General features: G+C 26.6%; 1 protein-coding gene across 1 annotated transcript; it reads left to right on the top strand.

Moving 5' to 3' along the window:
- The first annotated feature begins 2,840 nt into the window (after positions 1–2,840).
- On the top strand, positions 2,841–6,890 carry LOC112784130 (uncharacterized). The gene is made up of 4 exons (XM_025827249.2): positions 2,841–2,995; positions 3,124–3,366; positions 4,622–4,781; positions 6,568–6,890. Exons 1-4 carry the CDS (start codon positions 2,897–2,899, stop codon positions 6,690–6,692), a joined length of 627 nt encoding a protein of 208 aa, XP_025683034.1. The 5' UTR covers positions 2,841–2,896; the 3' UTR covers positions 6,693–6,890.
- Positions 6,891–11,334: the final 4,444 nt, after the last annotated feature.

The raw sequence follows: 11,334 nt of genomic DNA, 5'->3' as shown, positions 1-11,334 counted from the left end.
TCTTAACGAAAAATAGGGAAATGAATCCTCTCCATTGTTAAAAAAAAAAAAATTTGAGGGTGTAAAGTTTGATCTCTAGCCCTTTATTGTTTTTTCTCTCATATTTATTATTGATCTCACTTACAAAATTAATGGTGAGAGATTATACTTTACTCTCTTAACAAAAATTGAGAGGATCCATTCCCCGAAAAATAGAGAGATTCGAACTAGCGATTTCTTACATGAATATTTTGAGTTATAATTCATTGGCTAGAAAATATTTTTTTAACAAGTAACAAATATATTTTATATTTAAAAAATTGTTTATACATTTAATTAAAATTGTGGTGAGAATATTTAGATGCATATTTACAACGAAAAATTGAAAAAAAAAATCATCTTAAAAATGTATATTTATTATTTAATATTTGCTGATTTTTAACATATTTTAATTTTTTAATAATTTATTTATTCGTTTATATTATCTTTTCGGTACAGTAAATTTCTAAAACCCTTGGTCCAATACTCCAATTCCAACTTCCAAGAGAGCACTCGTGTCATTAGCAGTTAATTGCTGGGTGCATATCCGTCATTTATCTCTAGTTATCTACCACTAATATAACTAGGTAGCGGCAATAGCACCAAGCAGGCAAGCACTACTATGTGGTGGCCTTTTGAAGTGTATATCTAGCGATTTAGCTAGGCTTTGCAAAACCTAATAAGACTGAACAATTCAGTTTTACCATGTCTTGCGATATATAAAATCCTATGCTTCAATTAATTAATTATATAAAATTATTGCAGCCCCTTCACAAATGAGTTTCTATGTTGCATTTTGCACATTGCTGCAATGCATAGAAAGATCTAGATTCATCTGGATAAATCTACAAGTAAAAGAGAAATATAGTGCAACAAAAGCCTAGCTAAAAAATCTAGAGAAGTCAAATGATTAAGCATATGTAACCACCATGTTATGAAGTATGAACCATGAAGCAGTATTAAAACCTTGTATATGCACCCTATTTGGGTTAAGTTGCATACTTGCATTATTTTCTACATTAACTAACTTCTGAACTAATAATTTTTCTTTTTTGGTCTGGAACTTCTGAACTAAATTTCAATGTGTGGTACATGAGAGATACTTCTTTTTAATGGGTTCACGGCCCAAAGGCCTATAAACCAAGAACAATACCGAAAACAAAAACACTAACTTCCAAAATAAGATCCAACAATACCGTTTTGTTACAAATCAACTTGGTTAGTCTATTAGTTAAATAAAATATTTCTATTAAAAAAAATAAATTATTTATTTTGTTTAAAAGCTAATAATATTTTACTCATCATGTGATAGTAACGGACACACACTACTGTAGATAACGAAATACATAGACAATTTTATTTTATTTTATGCTATCTATTAATAAAAGGACAGATATAATAACTTAATTGATATTTTTTTTAAAGACTAATTAATCCTAGATAAAATTTAATTGTCATTTTAATTTTTTTTTTTTAAATAAAACTAAGATCCAGAAGAAACAAAATCAGTGTGTCGTAAGTCAAAACTATACGGGACTAAGGAATCATTGACCAAGCCCAATATGAAGAGGGAAAAAGTTCAATAGCATTAATATGCCTAGATATTCTTAACTTTTTAGGAAGAGTTGAGTTTATGAGTTATATAAATTTATCATTTTTAGTATATTAAGTCAATTTGTTTTTTCTATTATTTGATAACATAAAACATAATTTAATTGATTCATTATAATATTTAATACGAAAATATCATATATACGTAAAAAACAAATTATTATATATTTATGTATAAATAAATATTTTTTTAATTTATTTTTAATATGTATTTTATATTTTAATATATATCTTAATTATACAAATAACAAATTTGGTAATTGATTTTTTTGTATACACGTAATATTGTAGTATTTAATATTAGTAAAATTTGAGTCAACTTAGTAATCAATAATAAGCAGGGGCAGAGTTAGATAAAATATTAGAAAGGGACCAAAAATATTTATACAATAAACTAAGACTAAAATAAAATTTTAAGGGGGAGTAAACTAAAATTTATATATAATTTACATGTAAAAAATTAAAATTAGGGGGACTATTACCCCCTTTCCTACCACTTGGCTCCGTCCCTGATAATAAGTATTAACAAGAAAGTTTTTCTCTTATAGAAATTAAATTATAAATGTAAGATGGAAAAATTGTTTTATTAATTTAAAATATTGACCAAATTAAAATTAAACAAATTATTTAAAAAAAATTATGAATTGATATTGTTTAACACAAGTTTATTTATATTTTCTTTTTTTTTTATTTAGTACTTTGTTTGAATTTACGATTATATAAAGACTTGGCATCAATAATATATATATATATATATATATATATATATATATATATATATATATATATATATATATATATATATAGTTTAAAGTTAATATTCCTGTATGTTAATTAAGATGATAAATACTTTACATTCTAATATATATATATATAGAAACTATTGGGGTTAGTAATTTTTAATACTAACATAAATATTAAATTATTTTTAACAAATAAATTTTATTGATTTATTTGTGAAAATTTTTAAAAAAATATAGATGCAAATTGTATGTGTACAAAATTTTGATAAATATAAATATAAATTATATATTATTTATATGTAAAATTTTTATAAATATAAATACAAATTATTATTCACTAAATATTAACAAAAAATAATAATATTTACTGATTATATAGTATTATATAATAATAATAATAATAATAATAATAATAATAATAATAATAATCATATTTGAAGAATTGGTGTGAAATTGTATTTGGTTCCCAGCTTTATATGTGAGTGAGTGAGTGTTGTCCGCGCACCTTGTTTTCCAAATACCTTATGAATATGGCGGAGCCACTCCCACGACCACAACACTTTTCTCGGATATCAAACCCTGTTCCGCCGCTACCACCACCACCACCACCACCGTATCCACAGGTTTGCTTCCTTCTCTCTTTTTCTCTCCTCTTTCAAGACACAGCAAGTAAATGAGCTGAGTTGCTACTGCGTAGGCGCGAATTATTTATTTATTTTTTCTTTCTTTGTTTTGTGATTGGTTTTGATAGGGACCCATAATTCTGGCACCGCCGCTAGCAGCAGCTGGGCAAATTGTTTGGACTATTACACCAGCACCTCTTCTGCCGGTAGCACAAATTCTGCCGCTACCACCACCACCACCACCATCTGGTGGTTTTAGTGGAGTTGCACCTTGCAGTTACAGTTATCAATGTTTTACGCCAACTCATCAGCCACTGCCTCCGCTGACGATTCATCCCATCTCACCGCCTCAACGCCCTCAACCCCTTCAGGTATTTTAAGCCAATAACCAAACCAGAACATGCACTAGATTGTCATATTCTCTTTCTTTAATTTCTTCTTTTTTTTAAGGCCTTTATTAGGCCATATTATCCGGAAATCAATTGTTCTGTTCACCTTGTTTCGCTTAACCTTCATTTTTGGCGTTTTTGGCTTCCATTATTGCTTCACTCCTTTATTCATTCATGGTTATATATATTAAATAATGAAGGGAAATTAGTGATATTTATTCCATCTTTTGGTATATGCAATATGAAACAATTCTTTTTTTTTTTTTACTTTATACACATAATAATTATTACAAAAATATTATGTGCATATTATAAATTTCTCATTAAATTAATCACTATATAATATTTGTTTATAGATACATATCATATTTAATTTATTTTTTATGTATATTTTATATTTTCACGTATATTTTATAAGATAACTAATTCAATAGTTGAATTTTAGTATACACATAATATAATTGTAGTTATTGTATATTATAAATTATAACTATTTTATTTAAAAAATTATACTTAAAAGTGGTGCTATACAATATATAACTTAGATCTCAAATATTATTTTTAAATAATTTGTAGAATATTAATTATATTGCCTTTTGGATAATAATCTTGTTTCGGGTAGGTAATAATATATTGTTTTTAACACTAAATACTAATTTGATTAAAGCATAATTTTATTATTTCTATTCATTTAAGTTATATTTTTTCTATTTTTAACGTGTAATTTTATATTTGTATTTATTGTTTAATAATATAGGAACATTAATTCTATGACAATCAATTTCAGTCAACATATAACAAATTATTAAATAAATTTATAATAAAATTCACTAAAAATAAATTTCTATTAAGTTTAAATTTTAAATATTCTTATTTATAAGATTTTTAATATTTTTTCTTGTATTAAATATTGACTTCAAATGTGGAACGTTGACTCAAAGACTTTCCCATAGATTTAACATCACCTGTGTAATACCACCGGGCCAGCAACTTTTACTTTTTGTGGCCAGCATTGAACCATCAAAAGAAAAATAAGTGATTTCTTATTATTGGATATAATTTCATACCATTAAAAATATTATTGATGGCCAATTAATAATTACAAAACATAAAAATTGTTGGTCCCTAGCATTTCTCTACTGTATATTCATCTATTTTCCTGAATATTGTAAAATATTTTCGGAATATATATGAAAAGATATAAACACAATATGGGTATGAATGGTTCAATGTGTAGGTAAATGGGAAACAACAGACAAGTGGCTCCTTCTCTGACTCATCAGGTAGCCGTGGCACTGGTGTGTTTCTTCCTCCTCCTCATTCTTCAACCCATCATCCTCCACTTCCAATTCAAAAGTCACACACCAACCATAATAACAAACTCACCCGTTGCAAAGGTTAGTGTTCTCGTCATTTCATATTACCGAGTTTAACTTTTCTTTTTCTTTACCTACTTTAATTTATTTGTACTATTCTATTTAATATATTTGCTTTGATACACAATTTTATTATTAAATTATCAAATACTTTATGTATAAAAATTATTTGACTATTCTTTCCTTTTATTAAGAATTATTTTTTTTTTTTATAAATAATCGCTCATTTAAATCAAACAAAAAAATATATATATGTTTAGCCTTTCAAACTAATAATGCAAAACAAGAAAATTTCTCCAGGACACATAAAATTTAAGAATGGCATACTAAGCCTATTACCTCTTTATGTTAGGTATATATATATATATACTCAATCTTCTCTAAAATAATATATAATTTATTCTTTATGATGTGTCAATTTTTAATTAATTGATAATTTAATTTAATTACTGATTATACTAGTAATTTAAATTACTTAAATTTAATTAAAATTAATATTTTAACCATAATAGAGATCATTTATAATTAAATTATAATTTAAAATAGATCATGATATAATTTTTAAAATATTAATAAAAAAACTCCTCCCTAAATCTTTTTCGCTGAAGAAAAAGAAATTATTGAAATAATATCGATAGAAAAAATTATTGAAAAACTATTACAAATTTACTAACTTAAATATTGGTTCTAATTAACAATTAATTAGACTTTATATAGCTAGAACAGAGCATAAAGAATCCGTCTCAGTATGAAGGTATTTAGGTACAGTTTTAGAGGTTTCTGAAGATTTCTATTTAATCAGAAAACAGTGGTCAAATAAGAAAAGAAATATCATTCTTAAAAAAAGAAATAATTCATCGATCATTTATATGTATAAAAAATTGTTATTATAATAATATTCGGTACGATATCATATTTGAAAGTACATCATCTTTTGTTAATTTGATAATCTTGCAACAGCAAGTGTAGGCTCTAATTTGACGACAACAAAAAGTTTATAACTGAAAGTGATGTTAAAATGGAGTGAAACTCATGAGAGAGGGGTAAATTTCAAATTATTAGTATATTAAGTAATTAAAATATCAACCAATCAAAAATTAATTCATTAAAAAGAATAAATTATATGTTATTTTAGAAAAGATTAGATAGAATACACATATATATGAATTTTAATCTTTTTGCAAGTTGTAACTAATTAGAAAAGATTTAGATCTTCTAAAAAAAAAGTTAATAAAATAATAAAATGAAAAATTAATTATCATTATTTTATAATTTTATAAAATATATATCTTATTATTGTTTTAATTTAAAAATAATTTTAACTACTCATTTTACCAATTATCAAATTTTTTTTAAAAGATCTTGATCCGGCCAGAAAATATCAAACAATGTTGCTGGAGTGAAATCATCAAGATTTAGATGAGTTAAATTGATTGTACAAAATTCCGTCCCTTTACTAACCTGACTAGATCATTTGTTACAACTCCAATTTATCCAAATTAATTGCAATATTTGTGATGAATATCATGCATAGACATTATTACCCAAATGTTTGCTTACATAAAAGGGGTTTATTATTCTAGCTTTATTTGTATAAAAATGGCGAAAACGCTTCGTTAACCAATGTATTTAAAATTTGATCAGAAGTTTTTATAGATTTTTTAAAAAATATATTAATTTCAATTAATGAGACGTGTGACATATCTCCAACCACAAATAATATAAAAGAAAGTAAATAAATAATATAGTAACAGTGATATCCTTAAAGAGGATTATTCATCACTAATTATCTTTGGTGTTATGGCAGGAATCTGGAAACGCGTAAACAAAAACGATGATGAAGTGGTGAAGCAGCAAATGGAAGGGCAGCAAAATACTACTGTTCCTTCTCCTCCTGATCTTATGGGATTGCCAAAGGAGTGGACATACTAGCTCAATTTTTGTGAGTCTAGAAAAAGGAATTAAGTCTTAATTAATGGCCCAAATAAAGAGGAAAATACAAAGATGATATAAGTGGTTTTTTTTTCTTTCTTTCGAAATCTGGTTAATAATAAAGGTTTTGAACTTATCGATATTTACTCTGATCTGCATAATAAATAAAAGATAAATAATATAGCTCCCTTGATGATATATCCTTCTATTTTACACAGATTCTGGGTTGAATTTTTTTACTTTAAATTTTAGTCTTCGAATTACTCTAGAACAAACTCATGATATTTTTTTAATTCTTATCACACTAAACTATATTTTCCATGTGTGCTTAACCAATAATAATTTACTGTCATTATTAGCAACTTGAAAACAAAAATCATTAGAGCTACACCTGTCCACGTATCAGCTACAGATAGGATTGATCAATGGAGGCTAGCCATTGTAATTAATTACCAAACAACCATTGGCACCACAAACCGCATTATATATAATATAAGAGGAATGTTAGGAGCAGCAATTTTTGTGATTTGTAGTCATCAAATAATTATCAATGATGGTTTTAATGGTGTGCGATTGGTATGAGATTTCATCCAATGGTTCACTTTTTTTTACTGGTTACATGCTGGACAGAATTTAACAAAGTTGCTGTTTCCTAAACTTTTCCATAATATAATATCCCACATTAATTAATATTAACCAGCTGTAAGAAACTAATTATTATTACTGGACTATAGTTATTCACATTGTTTAAACATGTTGGTCTGGGTAATTAATTACTATATGAATTTATAGAAATAACGCCTCTCATATATAGCTATTAATAATTAGCTATTATTGTTGTATCTCTCTGCATTTGTTTTCTCCTCCCCTTGGTACGGCCGTGTTCATCAAGGAGCCAATAAGCATGGCCTCCGCCGGCGAGCCCCAAAACGAGCGAGACCATGCTTACAGGTTTTCCCCTTTGCCTCAATCAGAAACCCAACATGATGATGATGATGATGAAGAAGATGAAGGCTTGTCAATTACCGTGGAACCCAAAGCCCCGGTGTTACCAAAATATTACCGCTTGGACGAGGAGACATTGTATGAAAGAACATGCGAGATGATTCAAGACATCTTCTGCATAACCGTCTTCATCGTTCTCATCTTCTTGCCTATCTATAGGAGCTTAGGGACACCCACCCAGGACCCTGTTCCACCCGTTTTTACCATCAATTCCATGTACCTCTCCAATGGAAGCCTCGGTGCCACGTGGCACGCAAAGTTTACCATCATCAACACCAACGTCTCATCCATTTACTTCAGAACCATTGATTTCACCCTGTTCTACAAAACCAACCCCGAAGACGTTCTTTCTTCCGCTTCGTCATACCCTTTTTATTTGGACAAAGGGGAGTACGTCAAACTGCGCGTGAACTTCGAGAGGACGACGGATAGTAATAACGATCAAAGTTTGGTGGAGGAGATAGAGAAAGATAGGGTGAAAGATGGGTCTCTTAATTTCGGGATGCAGATTAAGGTTGAGGCAATCTATTATGGTGAAATATGGGTGTCGGATGTGGAAATGAGTCCCCGTTGCGAAGACTTGAAGATTCAATTTCGGAATGAAAAAGATTATTCAGGAAGGTTAGCAAACCCTAACAGGAACTGCACTGTCCCTATGCAGTGGAAGCAAATGTCTTTCTTCTGAACCACATGGATCCCATGTCTTTCTTCTTCTTTAATTTTTATATTCTTTCATTCGCGATAGCCTACCTTCTAATTTGCTTTTCATATCTAAACTTGTACAGCCAAACACAAATAAAAAATGTATGTAAGGTTCATGATGATTGAGCAATAATTCTTTACTCATATCTTTTCTAGCTCATTCACGTTTATAAAGAAAAAAAGTATAAAACTAATTGCAGCAATAAAAATTTTAAAAAAGTATCGTGATGTTTGAGAATCGTCACACTCTAAACTATAAAGAATACAGCATATATGATGTAGCATTTTCAGTTTTTTCAAATTCTAACCAACATGTAACCAAAGAAAAGTGAGTTATTGGATGAAATTTCATACCAATCTCACACCATTAAAATCATCATTAATAGCTATTTGATGGTTACAAATAACAAAATTACTGCCCTAGCACTCCTCTTTTAATATCACACAAAAACATTACTTAACAATAAAAATGCAAAGAACACTACACTTTAAATTTGGACATAGTATTTTATTTAAAAAATATTATTAAATACTAGTCTATATTATACCACAAAAAATGTAGTTAATACTGTTAAATTTACTGTTGAATTTAGTGATAGATATTATCAGCAAATTTATAGATGGATTTTTCGACGGTTACTAGTAAAAATTCGTCTCTCAAATAAATTATTGTTTTATTTAAAATTTTGTAACTAAATCCAACGGTAAATAAAGACACAAAAATTAATTTTATTAGCGTCAAATTTAACTTGGATTTTTATCAGAAATTTTCAATGATAACACGATTTAGTAAAACATGACGTTTAGACAACGACAAACACCTTACCATCGAATTTTGGGATAAAATTCAATGTAAAATCTCTTTGGCTCACTTCTGCAAACCCTCTATTCTCTTTTTCTCTTTTGTCTCTCCATTGAAGAAGGTTGCTGCATCTAGGGACAGACATATGGGGCTTTTTTTTTTTTAAATTAATAGTAATAAGTTATTAAGTATGATTTGATTTTAAAAAAAAATTATTTAATATTTAGTCTAGTATAAATAAAACTCCAATCAATCCTAAATATTAATAATTTTTAATATTTAAAGTAAGTAACAGTATTAAAAAATATGCAAAAGATATTATTACTAATATTTTTAATTAAATAAATTTTTTAAATCCCATAAAATGAATTTTTTTCTTTTTTTGACCGTTTTTCTTGATTCATTTGGTATTAATTATCTCTGTTTCAATTGTTATAACTGAAAGATCTTTTTCAGCTATGAATATTGTGAAAAATGACTCAAAAATAAAATAAAAGATGAATTTTTTGCTAATTGTCTTTTAATTATATTGAAAAGAAAATTGTTGAAAAATTTGACATAGATTCTACTACCGATGAATTTTATGATACAAAAAAATGACCATTTCGTTAATAAAAAGTACACACATATTTTTTGTACTTTAAAATATATTCTCTATCGGTATATTTTTGCAATACATCTTATATTATATAATTTTTTGCTTAATTTTTTAATATTATATGTTATTGGCCCCATAATAATATTTCTAGACCCGTCCCTGACTGCACCACCAATTGGAGTTACCGTCGCTTCCGCTTAGTCCTGTTGTCGTCACAGATCAGCACGTCGCCGTCATTGCTACTAGAGTCTCCGTGGAAAATCTCTGTCTCCATTGCTAGTGTCCCTTGTCATTGGAAGTCGTCATCGCGGCTAAGGTACACCGCATCAAAGGTATGTTTGTTGTTCATTTTTTTTTGTTGTTTATTCTATTCAACCTTAGCTCTACCACCGTAAATTTTATTGTCGCTTCTTGTCATTACTACGCTTTTACTATCCTGCAATCACCATCAGAGATAATTTTTTTATAATTTTTGTTTCTTTCTTTAAATTTTTTTTGTTTAGGATTTTATTAAGTATTTTATTAAATTTTTTAATAAAATGTGTGATTAGAGTTTGTTATATTAATTTAGTGTAATTAGAAATTGAATAATATTAAATTAGGTAGGGTGTAATTTAGAGTTTGTTTTGAGTTGATGATGTTTTTTATTGTTAATTTTTTTACTTTATTGTTATTTGAGTTAATTATTTTTTGAATTAACTAGTGTTGATTATTATTAATTTTTTGAGTTAATTTTACGAATTGATTCTTTTTCTTGGATGAAAGATAATATAAAATAATAAAAAAATAATACAAATAGAAAGTAATTGATATCTGTAAATATAATATAATTGTAACATGTATATAAAATTAACAGTTTAAAGCTAAATAAATTAGCTACAATATGCACATTTATATGATTACGTTAATGTAAATACACTTATTTTGTAAAACCAATTATATTAACCTTCTATGATTTTATTGCTTTATTTACTAATTTTTGTCAGACTTATTTATCATTTGTTTTACCAATTACATGTTAGTACCAAATAAATTAAATTAAAAAATGTACGTTAACTAATCAAATTGAATTGTTATATAATGAATTAGTTATAACTGATAAAATAAATGACTAAACACCAATATAATATAATGAAGGACTTAAAATCTGTAAAATAAAAATACTAAATTAATATAATTTAGTATTAAAAAAAATTGAATAAAACAGTCAAACAACTTTTATATAGATAGAATTCAATTTTTTTTTCTTTAAATATGGCAAAATATTAAACTACTTGATTAAAAAAAAATTATACAAAACCTAAAAAATGATAAATAAAAAAATTATAAAATATAGAAAAAAAAAAGATGATAGAAGATAGAATATAAAATATTATTTGAATATTCTAAAAAAGTGAAAGAAAAATTAAATATCATTCTAGAAAAATGAAAGGCATGAAGACTATTATATAGTAATGGAAACGCAAAGTTATATGTAAGCACAAATAATGTATTTTAATATGATTAATTTCACCTCAAATCATATACTTGATATA

This window comes from Arachis hypogaea, chromosome 20 (assembly GCF_003086295.3).
Source record: "Arachis hypogaea cultivar Tifrunner chromosome 20, arahy.Tifrunner.gnm2.J5K5, whole genome shotgun sequence".
In the NCBI taxonomy this organism is placed as follows: domain Eukaryota; kingdom Viridiplantae; phylum Streptophyta; class Magnoliopsida; order Fabales; family Fabaceae; genus Arachis; species Arachis hypogaea.
This window is presented reverse-complemented; position numbering and strand designations above follow the sequence as displayed.

Bases quoted from the DNA above. Each gene is read 5' to 3' on its own strand.
- LOC112784130 (XM_025827249.2), top strand. From the start codon at position 2,897: ATGAATATGGCGGAGCCACTCCCACGACCACAACACTTTTCTCGGATA. The intron at 2,996-3,123 runs GTTTGCTTCCTT...TGGTTTTGATAG, and splicing joins CACCACCACCGTATCCACAG to GGACCCATAATTCTGGCACC. The intron at 3,367-4,621 runs GTATTTTAAGCC...TTCAATGTGTAG, and splicing joins AACGCCCTCAACCCCTTCAG to GTAAATGGGAAACAACAGAC.